This window comes from Thamnophis elegans, chromosome 16 (assembly GCF_009769535.1).
Source record: "Thamnophis elegans isolate rThaEle1 chromosome 16, rThaEle1.pri, whole genome shotgun sequence".
In the NCBI taxonomy this organism is placed as follows: Eukaryota; Metazoa; Chordata; class Lepidosauria; order Squamata; family Colubridae; genus Thamnophis; species Thamnophis elegans.
The window spans coordinates 10442720-10469302 of record NC_045556.1 but is presented as its reverse complement, the minus strand read 5'-3'; the positions used below and the strand labels follow the sequence as shown (position 1 = coordinate 10469302).

The following is a 26583-nucleotide window of genomic DNA, read 5'->3' as shown; positions in this document are numbered from 1 at the left end:
GTAATTAATTGATAAGTGCTACCATTCTGGAGGAAGATATAGATTACAGCTTTGATTTCCCCCCCCCCAAGCAATTATTTTAAAACATGGAAAACTTATTTTGTTCAAGGATCTTTTATCCCTTGTTGGGACAAAAACAAACCCATATTGTAGTTTAAATAAGTAATGCAAACTCAGTCATTGTATGAAGTATGTTTAACAATTTTTCAAAAATCTGTTTTGATCTGGTAAAGTTATAGTTCTTGTTGTAATGCTGAACGTGTAGAGTTATGGATCCTTTGGTTGCTGTTCCTGCCACCCGAAATATGCCCCTAATCAAAGAGTACCTTAATGGTCAGTAGAAACATGATTTTTAAAATGAAGTATTTAATCGTATGTGCTGCTCTGAATTAGGAATCCACATAATTAGATTTTCTTTTTTAGAAAAAAAAAATGCCTGGTGGCAGGATGCATTTCAAACTTTGTTGCTTCGTGAGGTATGATGACTATGGCTCTTTTACATTTTTTTTAGAATTTCAGTTTTTCTGGATTCAATTTGTGGAAATTTACAAAACTTCCAAACAATCTAGAACCTGCACAGCTCTGGGATTTGGTTCTAAAACTCCAAATTTTCAAGGTACCAATTTTTAATTTTACTTAAATTGCAGCACCAAATGGAACACACATTTGTGAAACAAGAGGCATCTGTGAACAAGTGAAACCTTGGAACAAATTTGGGATAAATATATTCCTGCTCTTGTAATTGCCAGAATGTGACACTACAGAAAAGGACAGGACATTATATTAGGATTTATTTTTTTACAAAAAGCAAAACATTGAAGATGGCAAACAGCTTCTATATTTTTGCCAGAAAAACTACATTTTGTTAAGTCACTGAAAATCAAACATATAAGGAGGGTTTTTGTGTGTGTGTGTGTGTGTTTGTGAGATAGCACTTCATGGAAACAAAATTACGTGGGCAGAATCTGATCTTAGATTTTCCTTCAAAAAGTGGAATAAAGCTTCTAGATTTTAGAGGACCAATCCAGGATTAATTCCTTCTTTTTCTCCCTTCACTTCATAAGTTCAGCCTTCTTTTTTTAGGTCAGAAAATTTGCAGGAAAACAATTGACAAAACATTACAGTTTGTCAGAGTGCTCCAAATTTGTAACCATCTGACAACACTGTAGGAGTGCTCTGTTGATTGGTTGACAACAGTAGTCATATTGGTTAGCCACGTGTTATGAATTGCATATAAGAAAACTCCAGATTTCTAAAAGATAATCCCCCCCAAAGCTGGATTTCCACATAGAGTTTATTTGTTTTGTGTGTAGAACTGGCCAGAAAAAAAAGTATCTTGCATACTTTACAAATCAACTAAAAAATAAATGTAGAACTAAAGGCAGCTGGAAGGAATGCTGAATAAACTGGCACCCTGGCATCACTAGCAGATTTACAAGTACTGAGAAATTCCTTGTGGGTCCTTAGACTGTAGTTCAGGAATGTCTGTAAAAATTCCTCCCCTGAGTAGATATTTATCTATGACTGCATTTCTTATGTGCTCCATATATTACCAAGGTTCTTGAGATAGATTTCTCAAACACTGAAGTGGACAGAAATGAAGATACTTGTCTTCCTAATTGTCCTGAAATGTTCCAGGGATCACAGTGCAGCTGAATCTCCTGACAGGGTCAGACTGGTAATCCTCGACTTATGACAACAATTGAGCTCAGAATTTCTGTGGCTGAGTAAGACAGTTGTTAACTGAGTTTTGTCCCATTTTACGACCTTTTTGCCATAGTTAAGTGAATCACTGCACTTATTAAAGTAGAAAGATGGTTGTTAAGTGAATCTGGCTTCCCCATTGACTTGGCTTGTCAGAATGTTAACAAATGGTGATCACATCACCCTGGGACACTTGCAACCGTCCTAAATATGAGTCAGTTGCCAAGTGGCTGACTTTTGATCACATGACCAGGGGGATGCTAGAGCGGTTGGGTGAAAAACAGTCAGAAGTCACTTTTTTCCAGTGCCATTGTAACTTCGAACGGTCATGAAACAAACGGTTGTAAATCAAGGACTATCTGTACAGCACTACTTCCTCATTGGATTGTGGTTAGTTTCACCATATGACATGGAAGAAATACTGTGGGGGGGGGGAGGGAATAGGCACGGCAAGCTTTCTCTTCTTTCCATTCTTGTTCCCATGACAAATCCTACAGTCCTTGCTTAAATATATGAGATTGGAACCAAATTCACGTCTGAACAAGGTCTCTTCCTGGCTTGATCCCCTCTGCTATAACACGGCATGAACAAATAGCTGATTCAGATCCACTGTCAGTCTGCCGTGTTCCCGTTACATCAAAATAGGTATTCCAGTTTCCTGCAGCAGTTTCTGTTTTGAGATAACGATTGTCCCTTGGAATAAATTCCTAATCTATTTTTAATGGCATTTGTATTTTCCATTTTCATTATGTTTTGGATGGAACCGCCAAGATAGAATACTTGGTTAATAAAATGTCTGCAACCAGTGCAATAAATCAGTGGTTCTGTTTACAGTATAAACCTCTGAACAAATTAATGAAGTAAAAAGGAAACTTGAAATAATATTTGAATTATAAATATATTCACTGTTAAGCAATAGCTTTGAACCATGTTGAACACATAAGCAGTGGGGCAAATGGACTCCCTCGAAGATGAATATGTTTGGGACATGCATAAAAATGCCCACTCCATTTTCCTGTGTCTTTTTTTCTTTTTTGGACAGGGTACCAATACTCAGGTTTTGAAGCAGCTGTTTTTTTCTGAAGCATCTCTTGCGATTTTGCAGGATTCTTTCTGGTGGTGGTTTCTTCATAAGTACCAGGTACAAAACTGAACGCCTTATCGTGTTTGATCTTATGAAAAAAAAAGTAGTTGACATTACAATATAAGATTTCTTGTGCAGCAAGGAATGATGGGCTCTTTGGCACTTAATGAAACAGCGGATTCAATGTAGTTTTTTTTCCACCCAGAGGTCTGAGGTTTTCAGAGATTATATATTTGAATTTTTTTAAAAAATAAACCTTTTAAATAAAGTTTTGGCCAAATTAGAACCCAGACTTGATGTTCCCTTCTTTTTCATGCTCACAGCTATTTCTATTTTAAATGCAGCACAGGTATAACATTGAAATGCTTATGAAGTTATGTCAGTCATGCAAATGCGCCTTCAAGCAAATTCAGAGATGCTTGATTTGTGAAAGACAGCACTCCTGCACATACAATGCACTAAACTAGTTTAACCTGGGGTTTGTTCGTTTATTATTTTGGCCTTCTAAGTCACTTCAGTCCCCCAAACTTAGTCAGGTTAATTGCATTATTACTTTTACAAAAGTGCTAAAGAAAGTTTATTGCAGTCTTGCTTATGGCATTTGCATGTTACTTTGATCAGCTGCTAATGACCTACCTGGATAGGTCTAGTTTTGGTTAAAATTGCTGCCTTTCTAAATACTCATTACTTCAAGACTACTGACAACAATTCTGTATAGATGTTTTTAACTGTATAGACTTTGCTTAAACTTTTCTCCTGATTTTTTCAAGCCTGATCAAGAGGAACAGGACCACTTTTTTGACAGGATAGCCGATAGCTACGTGATGCTTCTCTGGAGCATCCCAAGTTACATTAAAGATGTTTTTCTTCAGGTAATGACGTTGTTTGCAATTCTGAATTTTACTCCTTCCAATTTTGATTTGTCCTGTTCAGAGAAGAGCAAAAGGTGTGTTGCCTTTTTGCTCATTATCTCTTAATTTAATCTGTTTCTGTTGATGAACATACCAGAATCCTTCAACCTTTCATTCTGTGACATGCCTTCAGGCTTTGTTATTGCCTCTGAAGTTTTTTTTTTTTTTTTAAATTGTTTGTGGCAATCTTAATTACTTAGCATACAACTGTACCAAAGCTTGAGAAGGAGATTTATGAATCTAGCTGACGCCTTCCTGAATAACACAGAGAAAAGAGGTTATAATTTATTTTCATATTTGCTGGTTCTTCCATAATCAGAATTCCTTGGGCAATGAGCACTCAGTGTAAGAACTTCAATCTCTTGATAAGAAAAGATAGTTTCATTTCACTTTCCTCACTTCATCCTGTAAGCAATTTGGTACTTCTAGATATATTATAAGACCTGGCAGGGTTGACATGCTTCAGGTCCCATCACTGTCATAACACTGATAAAGTTTGCCTTCTGCAGGAGAAGTATAGGCAGAGACAGCGGGCAGAGTCAAGAGAGGAATCAGTCTGGAATCATTGCATTCCCACAAAGTCTAACCCCTCTTGAATTCCATTAAATCTTGTCTAGCATCAATTTAGCGCTGGCGGTTAGTTGACTAGATTCATGTATATAAGCATGAGCAACAGCTTAATTGGAACTTAATGTGTGGCCCTGATTCTGCACCCCTTACGCCTTCTCTGTGATTGCCCTTTATAACAGAATCTCTGACTTTTAGGAAGACTCTTCCCACAAGCTCTGGACCCACTAACTTCCACACAGTTGTTAAGTGGTATTTTTGATATTGTTTTCCTCCCTAGAATGTTTTTTTAATTGTTTATTGTTTTTTAGTCCTGTGTAAGCTATCCAGAGTCCCAAGGAATGGGGCAGACTTACAAATTGATTAAGCAAAATAAATATAGGATGTTGCAGTCTCAACTCACCTGAAAAGCAGCAATTGGAGAAGGTGATTCTAACATGCCTTTTGGTCTCAGGTTAAGCTGCCTGCTCTGTGTTCAGCACCTCTTCTAAGTTGCTAGGGCTTTTTATCATAATGTTTATATCTACCACAAAATTAATGTGATGAATTAATTTTAATTAATTTTAAAAAATAGATGAAGATGTCTCCTTACTGGTTTGACCCATAAATTCAGTTGCTTCGCAGTAAGCTAACCTGCCACCCAAACCTGCCATCTTTTGCATTGGGCCTTCAGGCCTGCCACCTTTTCTACTGTGGGAAAATGGGAGGGGGGATTATATGGAGTTTGGGAGATATATAGTCTAAATAACGTTCCTCAAGGACACCTTGCCCTGCGCCCGGAGTGGCATGACTGGGAGGCATCTCCCAGTCGGGACGGTGTTTGATTGGACCATGTGATAAACATGTGGGAGCTGGGCAGGGACTTGAACTTTCTTTTGGGTGGGGAAAATTGGAAACTTTCAGATTCAGGTTTTCGCAGATGTGCCAATATGACATCTCTTCTAATCAAATGGAACTTTGAGGAAAATCAAGCCTCGGAGTCTTCTTTCTCTCGGAGTCTGGGGGGTATTACTTGGAACCCTGACACAAACCTTGCATTTTTGTCACAGCTAATGATTCAGCAATATTTGAATGCCTGTTTATTTCTTATATATAAAAGCATCACCCAATTTTTACAATGAACTTAATTTGCAACTTGGCAGATGTATCCTGACTGCTTGTCCCAGGCCATTTACATTACTTTCTGTGAAGCTTTTCCTCAGGCTTGCCATCGTTTCAATGATCAGTTTAAAGAAGAATTGATGGATTTAATTTTCCTGTGGATCAGAGGTACTAGAATGTTGATTGTTTTTCCTTGCGGTTGTTGGCAGTAGCATATCTCAGTAGTTGTTTACATAATTGGGTCTACTCAGCATTTTCTTTACGAGTTCTTCAAAAGTAACATTCAGCTAGAAATTAGGGTTAAGTCCCTGAAGAACAGCTCAGTTCAGGAACCCCAATTAGAATATCCCAAACAGATGGTTGTCCAGCCTTTATATGAACACATTCCAGTAAGGTGAGCCCATCATTTCTTCTCAATAATTAGTTCCATCGTTGAACTGTTCATATGCATAGTTTTTTTGGGGGGAAAAAACACATTTGTTTATAATCTTCCTCTTCAATCCATCGTTCTTTGTCCCACTCTTTCAGACCTGGAAGCCATCTTTTACCTTTTGGACTTCAGGCCTGCCACATTTTCTATTCTGGGAAAATGGGAAGGGGGATTATACAGAGTGTGTGTGATATGTAGCCATAATAACATCCATTCTCAGAAAGTCAGTCAACTGGCTCTGCAGCTGCGAGGAGGTGACTGGGAGTCAACTCCTGGTTTGGATGGTCCCCTTTAGACCATGTGATAGACATGTGGATGCTGGGCAGGGACCTGGACTTTCTTTTGGGTGGGGAAAAACCTGGAAGCTTTCAGATTCGTTTTTTCCCAGATGTGCCAATAGGAACGTCTCTAATGAAATAGAACTTTGAGGAAACCCAAGCCTTGGAGTCTTCTTTTGTTGGGGATGTTATGTGGAACCCTGACAATAACCCGAATCCCTTCTAAACAACTTTACTAGCTCCACTGAACTTCAGGGTGTTGTCCGGGGTCCTGAGCCCCAGCATTGACCTGAGTCCAGGCAACACAAAGACTCAGGGAAGATGACACACACTCTCGAACAAGCAACAGATGCCTTGACTTTTCTTCCATGTGGCATATTGAGAGATTGGAGTTCTAGTCCTCCCTTGGCCTTGAAACTGATGACTCTCATGGCCCAGTCCACCGCACAGGGTTGTTGCAGGGAAAATAGGAAGCAGGATCATTATGTGTACACCATCTTGCTTTGTACAAAATAAAATTGGAATAAAAATCTAATAATAAGAAAATTTTAATATCCTCCCACAAAATCATAGAACTGTAGGAATGAAAGGGACCACAAGGATCAACTAGCCCAGATATCCCCCAAAGTGGTCAGTATCTGCAAATATGGTCCATTATTGTTGTTATACTATTGTTGTTATTAATATAGTATTGTTATTCAAAGTAATATTAATTAAAGTAGTATGATATTTATCAAATTGTGGATCAATGAACAATCTGCCACTTCATAAAGGGGCCAATGATCTGAAGAACTTGGGGACCCCTGATGTAGTACAAAAAACATTTGGTTGATTAATATTGTTCAGGTCATTAGTTGTCACTCTTACAGGTTTTAAACCTCAAAAGTTTGCTTGGAAAAATTGGAAGTGCCCGTCAACGGAAAAACCTAGAAAATCCATTGTAGAGAAAGACTCCGCTTCTCAGCCATCTTCAGAAATGCCTAAAAGGATATCCATATCATGGTCAAAATCCAGTTCAAGGTCAGAATCAACATCAATAACAAGAACAAAAACAAAAACCTGTAAGTACCAAGAAAAGGGATTCTCCCATGGTTCTTTTGAGAGTTTTGTGGAGTTTATTTATTTCGCATATGAGGAAGTTACATTCGCCAGGAGACCACAATGCTATTACAAAGTAGTTGTTTTGTCTGCCTGTTGGTGTTCATGCTCAGTATCTATTTATCTACTACTTGCATTTTGCATGCTTTCAAGCTGCTCAGTTGGCAGGAGCTGAGACGAGTGATGGGAACTCACCCCGACCCACAGTGCTAGGGCTCGAACTGCTGGAGTACAGATGACCTCCAGCATCCTTAAGCTGTTGAGCCACCAGACCTCTCCACTATGTGGAGAGTTATATACCAAAATCGGTAACTTTTTTAGAATACAATTTTCACTTCTTCAACTGTAGTCTTATACAGCAATATCCACAAGGAACAATAGTGAGATTTATGCAATTGTAGACTGCTGCTTTATTTTGAGTGTAGGAATGTCTTGAAGATTTTCTGGAAAATCACATGAGGTATTTCTGAACAAATCTGTGAGATATGAAGCTCATTACTGATTATTATCTTTGATGGACAGATCAGTAACATATGTGATATATACATAGTGTTCTGACCCAGGTTTCCTTAGAAAGCTAGAAGCAAAATCTTGGTCCCGACAAAACCTCTTTTATTTCCACGACTGTGAAATCCTTTCATTCACAGTCAGCAAGGCTTGGCAAACAGTCTTTCAGAGGAATGTTTATCCACACACACTTTATCTCGTTTGGAGTGCTGCCAGATAACTAGTTTCCAAACACAGGAAAAAGAAAAACTTGGCACAGAGTCTCTTATAACCACAAACAGAACTTTCTGAACCAAATGATCAATTTTTTTTTCTTGCAAAAGCCCACTTCTCATTCGTTCCTCTTTTGTTCCTCTAGGAGGGGCCGATCACCTCCAAGGTGTGGCTTTACTCTTAAGGCAACCCTGCTTTCTTAGTTGTTCTTGTCTTCTGGTAGCTCTGCATATGTGCATACTGGGACCAGGCTCCAGCTGTTCTTCTGCCTCACTGCTGTCTAACTCCCTCTCTGCCTCTGACACAGAGTCCTCGTCTGAGCTTTCTTCAATCCCCAGGACTGACCCATGATCCTCCCCAACCTCCTCACTGTCTGATTCTGCTGCCAGCTCTGTGGCTGCTGGCGGACCATCACATGTAGTTATTACAGTACCTCCAACTATCAGTAGGGGACATAAACAGGAGGCTGCTTCTGCAGTTAGGGTGACTTGTCACCTTCTGAAGAAATCTAATAACATGAGGAAGAATACTGGATTAGACAGGCCAGCAAATGTGTTACCTTTGGGACTCTCTCCATTTGCTCTGAATGAAAATTGGTCCATATCCATTGGTTTATTAATCCTCTTGGGGGAAAAAAAGGCAAGTAGTGCCAATTGTGAAGCCAAAGGGAAGAAGCTGGTTTTCATTTGGACCAGTCGTGGTGTATATCTTCTGGCCCTCACCTAGGGTGGCTCCGTTCTTTGGGGTGGAGTGGGGAAAGGGTTTGCAGTTAATGTCACGCCTGATTTCTCCATCCGAGGATTTGGCAGTTCTGAGCGTCTTCCATTAAACCTTCTGAATTTGCCGTCTGAACGGATAGCTTCATTTTCCCTCCCTTGACTTCTCATGATGGGGCAGCCACTTCTGTCACTTTCAAAATATTAGCAGCAGCCTTAACTGGCAATGGAAATGGCATTTGATGTTTTTTGTTTTTGTTTTGCAAACAGGGGTTGTTGCATCCGAAACTTTCATTGCAAGAATTGCCACAGGCTGTCATTTTTGTCTCTTATCCAGTACATATTGGCAGGAGTTTTGTGTACTAGACTTCATGTCTGGTCATAAGAGGAGAAAAGAAAGGGCCGCTAAGCCAGACTGTTTTGATACTCCTTTGGAATTAAAAGCATATGAAACAGATGCATCTTGATAATTTTTTTTTTATAAATAACATCAACTTAAATAACTTAAAACAATTAAGTTCAATTATAACTTAAAATAAAGTTTAATGCTGTAACCACAGAAAAGCATGAATATCGGTTGGGAAAAAAAACGTAGAAGCCATATGCCCAAACAGAAATTATATAAAAAGATTAGGTTATGTTACATAAAAACCCATATGATGTTGTCTGAATTTTTCTTACTTCATCGTTACATAAAAGGATATTTTGAGGAAAGTGAGATGAAATACATTTTCCTTATTATTAATATTATTTAATATTACACTATTTTGTAACATCTTTCAGAGCAGCATTAGGCATTCTTACTGATAGATATGAATACATTGCAGTGATGCAACTTTCATCTGTCATATTACCTTTATTGTCTTGAATACCACAGCGTTCCAATTTCAATTTGCTTTAATACTTAAAACCTTCACTTATTTTTATTATTTTTTCCTGGGAAGTATTTAATACTGCTTAGCCTTTACGATTCGTACCGACTTGATCATCTGAAGACTTAATCCAGCAGCCATCAAGTCCGTCATATAATTTTACATAACATTTTCATCTGCTTTATTATTATTATAGCAGCCATGTTTAACGAAGCAGATAGGTTTATTTTAAATAAAAGATCATCAGATAATCAAGTCATGAACCAAGGGGCAAAGGGTACATTTAATTTAAGAATCTGCAAAGCTACTCTTATGCTAACGTAAGGATCGTACAACTCTTTACAATTTTTTACAACTTTTAGTTACTAATCTGAAGTAGTGTATATTTTCATTATTTATTTATTTATTTATTTATTTATTTTTAAAGCCAGTCTCTTAAAAATAAAACATCGTGCTCAAGTCCAGCTTGTTCAGTTTTTCAGTAGTATTCCAGCTTGTCTTCCTTTCAAACAGTCCCCTTTTCAAATGATATATCTATATATCTATATCTCGTTTGATATATACATATATATATATTTTGCTGGAACTGGTTGTCCATAGTTCATATAAGATTATGATATTGTAAATGGAAGAAAATGGGAGGAAGTGTCTTCTTTGCTTGTTTTTGGGCCTCTTTTCGGGGCTCCATTCTGTTTTAATGCGATGTACATTTCTTTCCCTTTGTGGGTCCAGTTTGCTGAAGCGTAGGTGTTATAGTGATTCTCTTGAATGAGTTCTACGAAGTTGCAGTCTTCATTGCACACTTTCTGTTGTTTAAAAGAAAACAAGATGATCAGTCGAATACTGAAAAGACCTGGCAGGGTGTGTGTATCATTTCACAAAAATCCTATTTTCCTTGAACTGAGGTAGTCCTCGAGTTATGACCACAATGAAGCCTACCCGTTATGGTCGTAACAGTCATCAAATGGGTTGGTTCTATTGTGGGAACTTCAGGTTGTAAGCCCCCTGTTTTGTAAAAGGTCACTAAGCGACCAGTTGTAAGTCGAGGGCTACCTGAACATAGTACAATCCACTTAAAACATACCTACTGACTATGCAAATGCCTTACACTTTTTAATAAGAACCAATATACATCAGTAACATTCCTGATGTTGCTGAACAGCTTTATCATCCAAAGCGAACAAGGTCAATTGCATGGGCTGCTGGGAGTTGTAGTTCAGCATTTAATCTGCCTCGGTGAAGGAGGCAGGATAAGGGTGGCATAGCTGGTTAGGAGAAGAGCCCAAAGCAAAATAGGCAAATAAAGTAAATCAGAATTCCAAAACCGGCAAGAAACCACGGATCAACCTGCCAGCAGCTTCTTCTTCATGTTGACTTTTGTTTGGCTCCTTTTTTTTTTTTTAAAGTGGCTTCTGGGAGAATGAAGTCAAAACAGAGAAAACTCTGATCTCCAGGAAGTTTGCATTCCAATGCAACTGTCCGTAAATGAAAGCCATTCATAAAAGCCATCAGTAGTATGCCATCATCTAGCAACTCCCATGGACCGGGGCCAATAGAGTGTAAAACAGCAGCCCCCAAGCATTTTGGGCACCAGGGACCAGTTCCACGGAGAGAGGTCTTTCTGTGGATAAGAGGGGTTGTGGTTTCTCATGCTGCCTGAATCCCGCAGATGGGGCTTCGCTTATATACGTGTCCCGGTTTCTGGCATGCCACGGACCGGTGCCAAGCCACAGACCAGGGGTTGAGGGCCCCTGGTATAAAACACAGCTGATCAAAAACAAACCAAAAAATAATAATCAGGAGCAGACCTATTTTTTTTTATTTAATGCAAATGGTTTCTAATAATTATCCCAGTACCTTTCCATAAAGCTTCCCAGACTTGTTCATAGCCAGAAAGTATTCACTTGCGACTCCTTTGATTGCCACTATTCCAACCGCCACTGTTCGTATTTCGAGAATACCTGTAGGAAATAATAATGAGATCCATAACCTTTGTCTCCCTTTATGATGTAACAATGCAAAGCTGAGCCAAAGGTGCTTCCCCCCCCCCCCCTAAAAGGCAACTGGACTTCCATGCTTTTGTTTTTTCTTTGAAAATGCTTCACTTCTCATCCAAGAAGCTTCTTCAATCCTGGCAGAATGGTGGGGTAATGGAAGGATTTGTATGCTTTGCAGTAAACTGGTCATCTCTGAGAGCCGTTGAAGCCTCTTGGGGGGTTTACCTGTGCCCTGAATCAGGGTCACCCGAATCAGAGTGCAAATGGGTGTGGAAGCTTCTTGGTGCTGCTGAAAGGACTGTATTATTGACGGGAGAGAAGTGGTATCATATCCAGGGGTGGGATTCAGCCAGTTCGCACCAGTTCGGGCGAACCGGGACTTGGAAGGACCTGCTGGGCTGGAGACTCGGGTAAAATCTCCGGAGCCTGGAGAGGGTGAAAACGCCCACCCACCCTGCAGTGGTGCAGGAGGCTGAGTAGGCCACACCCACCATGGCCATGCCCACCGTGGCCACGCCCACTCAGCAACTGGGCAAAGAACCGGTCACCAACATTTTAGAAACCCACTACTGAGATTCATATCCTTCCTCTTTCAAGGAAAAAACCCCCCAAGAAAGTCCAGTTGCCTTTTGAGTAGCACCCTAGGGATCCAACCATGACCTGAATGATAGAGAATCTCCACAGACACTGCAAAGCTACTTGGTTTAAATAACCCGTTTCTTTTTATTTATAAAACTTTGGCTACTGTTTTCCCTAAGAAAGGTGCAACAAACATAAAATTCCTTATGGCTTTAAAGGCTCTGAATGGGCATCTGATTCATGCTAGATACCCCCATGTTTTACAGTAAATTGCACTAATCTCGATGCGCGTTTGTGAATGCAGACATTAAACGTTTATGCTGCTGTTCATGATTTCATTTCCAAATTGAATCCTTGGGACTCTGTCATTTGTAAAACAAATAAAATACCTTCTGTGGTTGGAGTTAACTGTTCAGATGGCAATGAATGCACTTCTGTTGAACACTGGGTTTTGAAACTGACAAGAAGAGAGATTAAATCAAGACTCAACAGAATTAGGGTTTCGTTTTGTTTTTCTCAACAAAGCTTACCTTGAAAAGGATATTTAAGAAATTTACTAGAGGGTTGGTCTCTTCAAGGGCACTTTAGAACTTGCACATGATGGAAAACAGATCACGGCAACCCGACAAGCAGATAAAAAGTATTTGTCTGATCCTTTACAGCCATGAAAAGCTGATAACCTCTGAAAATCAATTTGTGCTATGCAGAGGCATGGCTTACTGCTTTTTTTTTTAATAGATCCATTTAAGTTACAATTAGGAAGCTCCAAGTTTAATTTTTTTGCTCCCTGAACTGGGATTCCTCCACCACCAGGGGAAACAGGCCTGCAGAACAAATTGCAACAAGCAATCCTAACCTAATTCTGCTTGATGGGATTTTTGAATGAAGATGAGCTTTAGAGAGGTTCAGAGATCACACATGATGGTAATTCATGCTTGCTCAATCATAATTTACCCAACAGATCATACAATATGCTAAGCCCTGTTATATAAACTATAATGGGTGACTTCACACAACCAGTAAACACAAGGGCATTCAGATTGCATTTACGGCATAGTTCGATGTGGAAACATTGCCATTTAATGGTTTTTGATAAATTGGCGTTCCTATCAGAATGAAAGGGTTTTTCTGTGCTAGAATTGCAGTCTTTGCTACTGTCTGACCTGTCTTGGTACATAGATCTCACTGTCCCATGCCCATGTTAGTAGTTCTGACAATAGCTGTGCAAAAAGGGATCAGACTATTTGTTTAAATATACTTTTTCCTATTTTGGACATTGCTTAAAATAAGTCTTATAAATACAGAAACAATTTCAAAGGTACAGAGGAAAAGGTTAAGGCAATAGGCAGGCAAACTAAACGTCAATATCTTTCTTAAAAATTTAATTTAAAAAAATATGCCACAATACTTTCTTTTCCCTTAAAGTACAGCTGTTCCATTGTTCTAAAGTTTAGGCTAAACCTCATAAAGTGAAAGATTAAATGAACAACTGAATACCTAATTAGCTATGTGAATTTTTTCTACTTCTGGAATGGTTAGTTGTCAAAATTCACAGCAATGACCAGCTGGACCCTGAAAATAATGACTTCGCTATGCCGTTTCTTGATTTATGAGTCTTTCTCTTTATAAATGCATTTATAAGTAATGTATTTGAATACAAAATAATATTTACTCCCTCCCAAATGATTTGTTGTTAGTTGCAAAATCGTGTCCGATTTTGTCATGGATGATGTTCCTCCTTCCTGTCCTCTACCATCCTCTGGAGTCCATTTAAACTCACACCTACTGCTTTGGTGACTCCATCTAGCCACCTCATTCTCTGTCGACCCCTTCTTTTGTTCTCAATCGTTCCCAGCATTAGGCTCTTCTCTCATTAAGTGGCCAAAGTACTTGAGTTTCATCTTTAGGATCTAGCCTTCTAAAGAGCAGTCAGAACACCCAAATGATTTAAGTGATAACTAAGCACAATAGAATTAGTGATACTTTCATAATATTAGGCACTGCTCAGATTCCAAAGAATTGTGCCAACATTCAAATATTTCTCATCAGCATATGTATTTGCATATATACATACATATGAGTATGCACATTGCATATACTAGGCAATTTATATATAGCATCCTGGGGAGGGCAGTGTTAAGATTTTTAAAACCACTTGAGGCAGCGCAAATCTTAAATGCAACTTTAAGCTCCTTGCAACTTGGTGATGACTTATCAGATAACCATTTGAATAAATATGAATAAGGAATGAGGAGGTCGATGCCGGATCTAAATGTGTTGGCTTATAGTTTAATGAAAGATGCTTAAGATGCTTCATCATGTTGTTCCATGATTCATTTTCAGGATGCTATTCATTTAGTGTAAAGAGTTTTTAAAAAGTGTACATGTGGCCTTCATTTCAATATTTAGATAAAAATCTTAAGCGCGCCAAAGGAGTATGCTATGCAGATATCTTCAGAGATTATATGGATGCCATTATTCTTTGAATGTAAAATACTTCTAGGTGTAGTCAGTTTAGTTTCTTTTTTAGCATAATTTTATGCCTTCAGTATTTTACCAAAGATTTAATATTTGTAATATACAACTTTTACACAGCTAAAGTAGAAACCAGGGGTCCTTAGTGCTCTCTGAGCTTGGTTGGTTTTTTGCAGACATTTCATTACCTAAGCTAGGTAACATCATCAGTGCTAGTAAAGAGTGGGTTTTGCTCTCAATTTATATTTTAGTAGCTTTCTCTGAAAAGGGACACAGTGGCTCAGTAGCTAAGACGCTAAACTTGCCGATCAGAAAGGTCAGCAGTTTGGCAGTTTGAATTCCTAGCGCCACGTAACAGAGTGAGCTCCCGTTACTTGTCCCAGCTTCTGCCAACTTAGCAATTCGAAAGCACATAAAAATGCAAGTAGAAATATAGGAACCACCTTTGGTGGGAAGGTAAGAGCATTCCATGCACCTTCGGCATTTAGTCATGCCAGCCATATGACCACAGAGATGTCTTCAGACGGTGCTGAAACAGATATGACACCCCTAGACTCAGGAACAACTAGCACACATGTGCGACGGGAACCTTTACCTTTTAGCTTGCTCTGGTTGCATTAGAATATAAACTGAGAGCAAACCCCACTCTTTAGTAGCACTGATAACGTTACCTAGTTTGGTAATGAAATATCTGTAAGAAAACCACCAAGCTCAGAGAGCACCAAGGGTTAGGGTTAGGGTTAACGTTAGGGTTAACAACCCTGAGCTACAAATAACCTCCTTTATTGGTAAAGTAGAAAAGAGCCTGACAAAAAGGGCATTGTTGTTGAGGTATTACAATATATTTTTACACACAGACATAGACATTCATACACAAAATACATTGGGAAATCACTATCTTTCCTTGAAGTGAAAGGTTGTTGTGGATATACAATGCCTATAACTATCTTAGAAGTACATTGGAAACTATCCTAACGCATGTCTGGCAATCATTAATTCTATGCCATATAACATTTCTAGAAAGTAATGTGATACTTTACTAACAAAGTTAGTAATATTACTGTCCAATATACTGGCTAATTTCCCACATTCTCTCCTCATGTGTCATAGAGCCCTTAGTTCTATCAGTTTCCAGCACATATTCAAAATATCTTTTTTTCCTTCCTTCCTTCCTTCCTTCCTTCCTTCCTTCCTTCCTTCCTTCTTTTCCTTGACATTCTAACAAATTTATAAGCAATTATTCCAGGCCTGCCTGTTTTAAGAAATGGCAATAATATAGGCTCACTGCTGTTCAGAATTGCCATGTTGAACAATTCTACAGAATTCTCTCTCATTAAACATGAGAATCTTTATCTTGTCCTTGAAATCTCAAATGAGATAGCCCATATTGTGTTTATGATGGACGGGATGGGCAGCAACCAGAGCAACCAAACTGTAGAAAACCAGTTTATTTGCTGTGCAGTTGTCTTGCAGCTGCATCAAGTGAGACTAAAGTGCAGCTCTAAAGGAGTCAGCATAAAATCCCCCATAATGCAGAAGGATTGACTAAGCACTGCTTGTCAACAGTAATGCAAATTAGTCCTCAGCATAACAATTATTCCCCTTTACGCAGACATTAGATAATACAGCTCAGTGTTCTTTAATCACAACTCAGAATTCCCAGCAGATAAAATCAACTTTTATCTGACTTCATGTTTTGGGAATTGCACTGGCCAGTTACATTTCAGGATGCTTTGTTGATATCTAGGCTCCCCTGAGACAAAATATTATCATTTTCCATCCATTTCCATGTTTTCTTGATTCCAGAAAGAGGAATCAAACAAACGTTGGCTACAGAGCAAGTTAAGCTTTGTGCAAGAAATCCAAGGTAAAGATAAAGGTTCCCCTTGCACATGTGTTCTAGTCTTTCCTGACTCTAGGGGGCAATGCTCATCTCCATTTCAAAGCCAAAGAGTCAGCGCTGTCCAAAGACGTCTCCGTGGTCATGTGGCCGGCATGACTCAACACCGAAGGTGCACGGAATGCTGTTACCTTCCCTCCAAAGGTGGTTCCTATTTTTCTACTTGCATATTTACATGCTTTCGAACTGCTAGGTTGCAGAAGCTGGGACAACGGGAGCTCACTCTGTTACATGGCATTAGGAATTCGAACCACCGACCTTTCTGATTGACAAGCTCAGCATTTAGCCACTGAGCCACCACATCCCTTTTACCTAGAAGCTAACAGAATTGTAACTGACATTCCTGAATATTGTACTAACCAAGGATTGTGAAGAAGATAGAAAACTCTGGTTATGACATTAGCAGGCACCAATCTCCTTTTTCTAAAGCGTCAAATCAACCACTGAGAGGCAGGCATGGGGGAACAGCTGTTCTCCAAACCAAAAAGCAGCAGAAAATAGTCTATTAAATTACATGTAGACTAATGCCGACAACACAAGCAACAATTTCCCCCAGCCTGGCAGCATGTGTTTCCAGCTGTCATGAGCTATACGGCATTTCCTTGTGTCTCTGATTTTCTAACCACTTTGACTTCACTAGCGCAGACTTGAAGAGTGGAGATCTCACGTGGTGACCTCGGACAACAGCAGCTTTCATCACCTTAAAGCCAACAGAAACCCACCAGTTGGCTTTGTCTCTCTGATTTTTTTTGCCTGCAAGTACCTTGTACATTTCCTCTGACGTAGATACAGTGGTGGGCTGCTGGGGGCTCGCAGGGGTTCTGGAGAACCTCTAGCTAAGATTATGTGCAGTTTGGAGAACCCCCAAATCCCACTCCTGGCTGGCCCCACCCATCCCAGGTGTCCCCATGCGGCCCATTTGGAACGCAGGTGACTGCAAGGTGCATGCGGAGGCTCGGGGAGGGCAAAAAACAGGCCCGTTTCCGGCCTCCAGAAGGCTTTTGGAGCCTGGGGAGGCCATTTTTGCCCTCCCAGAGATTCAAGGAAAGCCTCCGGAGCCTGGGGAGGGCAAAAAAGCCCCCCCCCCGCTGTGGTGCAGGAGGCCAACTAGACCACACCCACCCAGCAAACGGGCAGAGAACCCCTTGCTAAAATTTTCGAAGGCAGCAAAAGGAAGCTGGTTTTGAAATGTGCCGGAGCCAGGAAAACATTTGAAAGTAGACAGAATATGCAGCTGAAGGAAGACAGAATCAGATTTTGCTAATGAGCTTCTGCAGAAGAGATCTGTAGAACAAAATAGTAGCAATAGCACTTAGACTTATATAACAGACAGTGGTGGGTTGCAGGCGGTACGCCCCAGTACGGGCATACCGGAGCCATCCTGGAGCACCGGATACCGTTCCGGTATGGTGCTCCGGAGGGCTCACCTGCCCGCCCGAGCTCCTTACTGGTCTTTTAAGTCTTCTGCGCTTCCACGCATGCGCACGGCATGTACAGCTCCTGTGTGATGCTCCACTGAGCAGCTGAAATGTGGAGGTGCTAAGACGCATACGCGCTGCACGCGTCCATGTGGATACCGCTGGGCTCGTTCCAACTGTACCGGTTGGAACGGAATCTGGAACCCACCACTGATAACGGAATACCTAATGTTCAACCAAAAAATCCTTGTGTACAAAGGTGATCATCAGGTAACAAAATAATGGAGTTGGAAAGAATCTTGGAGGTGTTCTAATTACTACACCCTTCCCAGATAGAAAATCCTATATCATTTCAGTCAAATAATTGTCCAATCTCTTCTGAAAAAACCTCCAGTGATGGAGCACCCACAACTTCTGAAGGCAAGTCATTCCACTGATCAGTTGTTCTAACTGTCAGCAAATTTCTTAGTTCTAGGTTGGATCCCTCCTTGATTAGTTTCTGTCCATCATGAAGATCTTAATCATTACCCTCAGGGCGACACAAGTGAAAAGGTTATACTAATCCTGCAGCTTTTGTAGCTATTAAGGTTTGAATTTTTTTTCAAAGAAAACATTGAGAAAAGTACATGCAACAAAATACGTTTTACTGCCACATAAAGTCTGATTCTTGCACCCTAATGCAGATTCATGCAGAATCCATGTTGTCGTCAGTAAAGCACCAAGAGTTATGCCTGGCTTTTCTGAAGCTTCTATGCTTGAACACATCTCAAGAGAAAAATCCAGTGATGTGTGGGAATGTACATAACTTCTTAAGATCACTTTAAAAGGTAGCAAGGTGTGCATGCATTTCTAACATTCAGTGATATCTTCTTCTTTTGTTTCGCAACCTCTTCCCAGTTTTTCTTAAAAGATAAATTGACTTAATTAGGCTTGATCAGTTATTTTGCCCTGCTACCTGCTTTGTCACAAGAACTATAGGTTCTTACTTTCTTAATTAATTCTTCTAGAGGTTTAAAAAAGAGGCCTTTATATCAGGATATTATTGAACTGCCATAACTAGCATTGAGGGGTCCTTGGTGATCTCTGAGCTTGTTGGTTTTCTTGAAGATATTTCATTACCCAAACTAGGTAATATCATCAGTGCAGCCATCATTATCATACTGATGATGTTACCTAGTTTGGATAACGAAACATCTGCAAGAAAGCCAAGCTCAGAGACCACCAAGGACCCCTTATTTCAAACCTGAACTACAAATATTCTCCTTTATTGATACCCAGCATGCCTTATCACTGGTCTGGTTGGATAGAGCCCTTGAGAATGTCAGTCAACAAAGTTTGGGCGGCCATGTGTTCCTATGTCTGAGATAAAACTGTTGTAAAGATCACAGCTTATAAATAGACATAAATGAAAAACTGCAGAGTCCTAGAAACCACACGATTAAAAAAAAACAGTGCTTAGTGCAGTTTTGCTAAAACAAAAGTGACATCTGGTGTTTAGCCAATTAAAACCTGTACAAATACCTCAGCATTCTGTTTCTACTAGTCTGGATTATGTTCAGTACTACTAGCCTATCTATATCTTCTTGGGACTGAACACTTAAGACATCATAAATATGCAGAGGCAGGCTGCAAATTCCATTGGAAGCTATAGAGGTTTTAAATTCCTTTTAAAACAAATGTATGTTAACTTTATTTCCAAATCAAAATTTGCCAAAACCTACTTAACTTAACATTGACCAGCTGCTATAAATAACATTTAAATCAAACAAGAGGGAAAATTCTTGCTTGTTACTTAGCAGCATTTGGGGCAATAAAATAGACTTAAAACATATGGAAGCTTTGCAGGTGTAAGGCAGGTGAGAGGTGGATTGCACGCCCTTACATATCATCTCCTGAAGATGGATGGTTAATGGACAATTGGTGAGAGTGACTTCATGCTAAAAACTGGAAAGGCTCCCGTAGCTACTTAGAATTTACTTTTTGGGAATGATTTGGATTAAAAGAACAACTACTGTATAGTGAGAAAACCCCAAATGCTACCTCTGAGGTATTTCTCATTACAACCTGAAAATATTAAGAAACTACAAAATATCAGAAGTTAGAGTAGAGTAGAGTAGAGTAGAGTAGAGTAGAATAGAATACTTTATTTGACCAAGTGTGATTAGACACACAAGGAATTTGTGTCCAGTGCAGAAGCTCTCAGTATACATGCAAAATAGTTCTGAAATAGTATTGCTAAATAACATGTTTACAATTTATGAAATTAATTTCCTACCTGCCATGGTGAGAGCAAGATCTGTATGCCTTTACTGAAACCACTCGACTTCTAAAGGTACTGGACTGTTCTACATGTATTTGTATGGAACTACATGTATTTGTATGGAACCTGGTTGTGGGCGCAATAATTAACAACTAACAGCTACACACATCCAGGAAACATATAAATACAACCTGTAGAACAGCCCAGTACACATATCCAGAACAAACCCAGAATAATTTCAACTTATCACGCAAAGCAGTAGGTAATTATTATAAATTCTCATAAAATGCTGGGATCCGTCCCAATGTATGCGTTTTTGTGGCGGTATTCAAATATACAATATCAAGCGGCAATATAATGTAAAATCAGGTGATGCAGGCAGTTCAAATGAATATAAAGGTTTATTCCAAGCTTAAGCTCTCTACAAAAATCTGAGCTACTAACAACTAAGGGAAATGAGCAGGAATTAATGTATTCAGGGTGGCCTGGACTTAGATCTCTTGTGGGCACGAAGGGTCTCATGACATGACACGTTTGACCCCTCCCTCGGACTCTCCTCCTATGGTCATCTTCTACATACATGGTTCAATGGGAGCCTGGAAGGGAGAAAATTATAACGAAATTCCTAAAACATTCTGCTGGGAGTAGTATAGAGTTACATAACTTAGTTTGCATGTCTTGGGCACTTGCAAAAAGAAAGAAAGAAAAAGAAAGAAAGAAAAGAAAGAAAGAAAGAAAGAAAGAAAGAAAGAAAGAAAGAAAGAAAGAAAGAAAGAAAGAAAAAGTTTCAAGTTACTTTGGCTCCATCATTCATTCCTCCAGGAGCTTTTCTTTCTGTTTGGTATCTAATCACATTGCTTTGCAAACTACAGGCAGAGGAAAAGAAAGTAAACAACACTAATTGTTGCAGCCTAGCAATTACAACATTTTTCTAAGTAGACCTTCCAAGTTTCATCTTTCTTTCCAATTTGCATACAAATGGCAGCCTGGGGGCACCACTCAGCCTCTTAATAACAGTCGGGGGGGGGGGGGGGGGTAGCCTTTGCAAAGGCAGGAGACCAGCCACCTGGCCACCCTGTTTGCCTCCCCATGAATGGGGCGGCAAGCAGCCTGCTCAAAATGGAAGCGTCGCCTCGGCCTCGGATGGCTGACTCTGAGCCAACGCTAGAGTGTCAGTTTTCCTCAATCTGATTTTCTTCAGATGTGTTGGAGAAGGCAACTCTTACAATTCCCAGACTGCGTGCTTTAGGTATAAGCGTATCAAGTATGAACTTCAGCTGGCAGCCGCATTCAATAGATGGCAGTGAGCTTTCTGACTAACACGGACCACCAAACCATTTTGGCGAGATAATGGATGTGTTTTCTTTGTTCGCAGAATGAGGAAGCATTGAAGAATACATCCCTTGGCGATACTTCGACTATTCTCCATCACTCACCAGCACCACAACAACACTACAACTTCCTTCTTTCATGGGAGCTGCAAGGCACCTCCACTCTTTTGTCAGCATCTCTAGAGAGATTTACAAAAAAATTCAGTGTGCTGAAAGAACTGTTCTTTTTCTCCCCCTCCCCCCTCCCCCCTTCCTCCTCCTCCTCCTCCTCCTCTGGAACTCCATGGCCAGGGGATTACAATACAATACAATACAATAGCACAGTTGAAAGGGATCTTGGAGGTCTTCTAGTCCAATCCCCTGCCTAGGCAAGAAACCCTATACCATTTCAGACAAATGGCTATCCAACATCTTCTTAAAGACTTCCAGTGTTGGGGCTTTCACAACTTCTGGAGGCAACTTCTGTTCCACTGATTAATTGTTCTCACTGTCAGGAAATTTCTCCTCAATTCTAAGTTGCTTCTCTCCTTAATTAGTTGCCACCCATTGCTTCTTGTCCTGCCCTCAGGTGCTTTGGAGAATAGCTTGACTCCCTCTTCTTTGTGGCATCCCCTGAGATATTGGAACACTGCTATCATGTCTCCCCTAGTCCTTCTTTTAATTAAACTAGACATACCCAGTTCCTGTAGCCGTTCTTCATATGTTTTAGTCTCCAGTCCTCTAATCATCTTTGTTGCTCTTCTCTGCACTCTTTCTAGAGTCTCCACATCTTTTCTACATCGTGGCGACCAAAACTGAATGCAGTATTCCAAATATGGCCTTACCAAGGCATTATAAAGTGGTATTAACACTTCATGTGATCTTGATTCTATCCCTCTGTTTTTGCAGCCTGTGTTGGCTTTTTTGGCAGCTGCTGCACACTGCTGGCATATATTTAAATGGTTGTCCACTAGGACTCCAAGATCCCTCTCACAGTTACTACTATTGAGCAAGGTACCACCTATACGGTACCTGTGCATTTCGTTTTTCTTGCCTAAATGTAGAACCTTATTCTTTTCACCATTGAATTTCATTTTATTAGATAGTGCTCAATGTTGGCTATTCCTTCTGTTGCTGTTTCCCAGGAAGAAAATGCTTTCAGCTGGACTGGGCTGACCCCCATTAGTGAGAGCTTCAGAGCTGGGTTATATCTGCTGAGTCTGCCCCAAAGCCCTAATCCTAATTATGCACCAACCCCTAATTACACACACCACATCTACTTCCCACGCTGTACGGGAAATTATCTGATTTTAGGGAGAGTGGACTCTCTCTATTTGGTGTTCGCTCTGTTTCTCATTCTTTATTCATCTTAAGTCCGTCCCCTGCCAGTTTGCACTTTCTTACTAAAACCATCCACATTAAAATGTTACATATTCTCCCCCCCCCCCCCCCCCCATGTATCCTTATTTTTTGGCATGCATTCAAAATGTTATCTGGACTCTCTTCTTCTGCTGTGCTGTCCTGTTCAACAAAACGCAGAGACTTTCCTCCTGGTCACCATGAATGCCTCTAGTTCTTTGGAAATATTCTTCCCTGTCATCCTGTCCCTAGTGATCAAGCCCATTGACTATTCAAACAGACTTCTTAAAAGGTCTTCTTGACTGTTCAAAGCTGATGAGGCATTCCAGTGATGAAGAGGGACCAGTATTTCCAGTGGAAGTTCTTCAGAATGAACTTATGTCGGACTAATATAACAGGTTTTTTACATCAACGTGACCATTATAGGGGCATATGAGGTCAGCAGCCGCCCTTAAGCCAGCATATTTCGAATAAGCCTAAGAAGTTAACCCTCCTAAAGTCAACTCCAAGTTTCTTGTGTTGCATTCTCCGGAGCCTGCTTTCTTACACTCCAGCAGCTGGGCTCAGCTGGTTATGCAGTTGGATAAGATCTGTCCACTAGAGGCTCAGGATAAAGATTTGAGGAGCTGTATATTTCTTAACACATTTAGGGAGCCAGTGGTTAAGATTCTAGTAGGTGAGGAAGTATGTTGCTTTCATCTATGTCCATGCTTAAGCTACAGTTCCACTTCTGGAGGACATCCTCCTCCAAGAGCAGTTTCTAGCAGAGTTATTGGTTTTCATTAGCATTATTTGGAATCTGTCTTTCCAATATAATGTTATTTTTGTTGAAAATGAAAACAACACACCCTTCATTAGGTATCAGTCAGGTTGATAAAATAGTTATTTTATGTTCTAGGGTTGCATCTGAAGATTCCCTCATTCCACTCCTATAGTAATCCTTTTTGCCCTTATTGGCTTTAGATTATCATAATCTAATTATGTCATTCTATTCATATTTATGCCCTCTTGTACAAGCATTGTAAGTTAGGTATTTTGTGCCATCTTAAACATGCACTTTTAAAAACTTACTTTCTAATCTTCCTGATTATTCCTATATTCCTTACATTTTCCCCCTGACACTGTTCGATATCTGAGGATGTTAAAGAGGCATGAAAATATGAATTAAATTCAATGTTAATTTTCTTTCCTGACACTGTTCAATATCAGAGAAGGTTAAAGAGGTACACACACATGAATTGAATTCAGTGTTATTAGGAATGAATCACTTTCCAGCATATTTATTCACTTTGTTTGAGTCATGCTGCAACTTTTCATTGTGTTTCCCCCTCTGATTTCTTAGTCTATCATTCTTTAGCTGTATTACAGTAAAAGACATACAAGTTTAGCTGGTTATGTTGCATAGAATTTTAAATACGTTTCAGCTTATGATGTAAATGATTAAGATGATATATATTCTAAAGAGTTAATACTTTAGCTCATAATTAAAAATAGGGATCATGGAAAGGAAAGTTAGATTTGGGCTAGTTTTGTTTTGGATTCAACTTGTTTTTTGAATCAGAAACAGTTATGTTCACCAAACTTTTCATAAAGGCAATCCTTCAGATAACCAGATCTGAAGCCTGGTTATGTAAGGTGATCACAGCACCCTTAATCCTACCTGGAAAATGAACGCAACACCTAAAATAACATTAATACTTCATTATATCAGGACACCTCCATCTTTGCCTGGTGGACCCCACATTAGTTGTAGATTCTGGATATTGCTTACGTAAGACTGCATGTTACAGTAGCTGAAGCAGGAGGTAAATAAGGCATGAGTGACAGTGAGCAGGCCATCCTAATCCAGGAAAGGCCACAGGGACACGGAAGATGCAGTTAAATAAAATCTAATCACAACTACTATCTGCTTCTTGAGCAGGAGTTGTGATTCTAGGAGAGTTCCCAAATTGTGAGCTACCTTTGTGAAGGAGAATACAACACCAATTCAAAGTCAAAGATAGAATTTTCCTGGAATCATTTGGGTTGTGATTACAAACCCAAAACCACTGAGACTCTACTCGACTCTACTCTACTCAACTCTATTCTACTCTACACTCTGTCTAAAGTCCATCCTCCCCATCCTGACCATGAGAGCCTCCAGATATTGGGTTTGACATTATCAATATCTAAGCTCAGCTATTCTTAAATCTCAGATTTTATGGAAGCGTGCAGAATCATCCTCTCATCTAGAATTTGGGAAACTAAACTGCTCGTTGATAGTATTTCGTAAAGGTTACATGAAATAGCCATTATATTGCTAATCGAACTTTCCACATGCAGCCTCACTCCCTGCGTTTCTCCCGAATCGATAAAGTTATATTTTCTATCTTGTTTTGCTTTTGTATACTGCCTTGAGTGGGCTTTGCTTCTTTGGAACACCCAGGTTACAAAAAATAATAATAATGAGTGAATGATTCGTTTTCTCCCAATAATGTTTTCGCATTTTGAAAAGGCAGAAGAATGAAAGGGAATCTAATCTGAAAGTCTGTCTGACTGGCATTTGGCCTAACAGAAAGCAGGCAGGTATTATTCAGAAATTGTTGCCAGTATTTTCTGGAGTTTTTGAATAATGAATTAAAAAAAGGACGACAGTAATTGATTAGGATTTTAAAAGGTGATATTCATGCAAAATAGTTTTTTTCCTGCAAACTGAGAACGCAAACAGCCCTCTTCTTTTTGGGAAAACAGCTGGAGATGGTTTGCCAGAAAGAAAGAAATATTCTGCTTGGTGCTGTGAGTTGCCAATTCTATGACATAAATCACCCAGAGCCGATTAAATATTTCTATGGAAAATATTTTTTGGGGTGGTGGTGGTGGCAGAGGCTTAAAGATGATTAAAAAGCCAGTGAAATCAAGAGGCAAAAATAAAATAGGGCCAAGTGATGATATTAGAAGTGGAGAGTCACTTCTAATATAAGGAGAATAATGATTTTGAAGGGAATTGTTTTGGTGAGGGAACTGCGAAAAGGCATGCAAAGGATTTGAGTCTGAGGTCTTGACAACAATAAGAAATACCCAATATCTGTTTTGTAGAAAGTTTAGTTTTAAAATCTAACCAACTAAATCTGGAAAATATCCAAAGGTACACCAATACTCTTTATAGGTATAGAATAGTTGGCAATCTTGACAACTCTTAAGACTTGCGGACTGTGGAATTCTGGGAGTTGAGGTCCACAAGTCATAAATTTCGAGTTTGGAGACCCCTGGTATAGAACACATGGAGACCTCTCCATGACCGAGACCCACTGCTTTCCTTTGTATCAGTACAGCTGCGAAGAGCACAGCTCGAATTTCTATTGAATATTTGTGGCAGAAGCCTCCAAAGGGTGGATTGAATTACTGCATCCTTTGGCTACTCTAATCACGCCTGTTATGCCAGCACCACCCACATATTTTAGTCTACTGTCTGCCTGTGAAACTCAGAAGAGAATGGTGGTTTGGGATGCGGTCCATTGAAAGAATTCTTGAATTCATTATCATGGTTTATGGTGGTACAGAAGTGGATTTACTCCAACATAATAATCATTTCTTTTCTCTAATCCACAAACTGATTCAGTTAAAGGTTCTGCCCATTATAAATTCACAGATGTACTGTCTCTAACCTGTTAATTAGTTGTAGCCTATGAATTTCTTTGCACATGTGAAAAACGGTGCACTTTTTGAGACCTGCTGGGCTGGGTAAAGGTCTTCAGAGCTTATTGTTTTCAACAAAAGTAGTAGTAGTAGTAGTCTCCACAAAAATATGCTGAAAAAGTTTACAAA

The 26583-nt window shown here is 39.6% G+C and overlaps 2 protein-coding genes across 2 annotated transcripts in view; one reads left to right on the top strand and one right to left on the bottom strand.

Annotated features, from left to right (window-relative positions):
• The window catches only part of FAM227B (family with sequence similarity 227 member B), a 76817-nt gene that overhangs the window by 5937 nt on the left and 44297 nt on the right, over nucleotides 1-26583 (top strand). Inside the window, exons 6-10 of the mRNA XM_032233137.1 lie at nucleotides 512-616; nucleotides 2747-2845; nucleotides 3559-3660; nucleotides 5409-5535; nucleotides 6945-7136. Coding sequence (XP_032089028.1) covers nucleotides 512-616; nucleotides 2747-2845; nucleotides 3559-3660; nucleotides 5409-5535; nucleotides 6945-7136 — 625 coding nt within the window. The remainder of the gene's footprint in view (nucleotides 1-511; nucleotides 617-2746; nucleotides 2846-3558; nucleotides 3661-5408; nucleotides 5536-6944; nucleotides 7137-26583) is intronic.
• Nucleotides 9461-26583, bottom strand: part of FGF7 (fibroblast growth factor 7) — a 28848-nt gene continuing 11725 nt past the window's right edge. The window contains exons 3-4 of the mRNA XM_032232872.1: nucleotides 11339-11442; nucleotides 9461-10287 (exon numbers count right to left, since the gene is read on the bottom strand). Of these exons, the coding sequence (XP_032088763.1) occupies nucleotides 10093-10287; nucleotides 11339-11442 (299 nt within the window). The 3' untranslated portion in view covers nucleotides 9461-10092. The remainder of the gene's footprint in view (nucleotides 10288-11338; nucleotides 11443-26583) is intronic.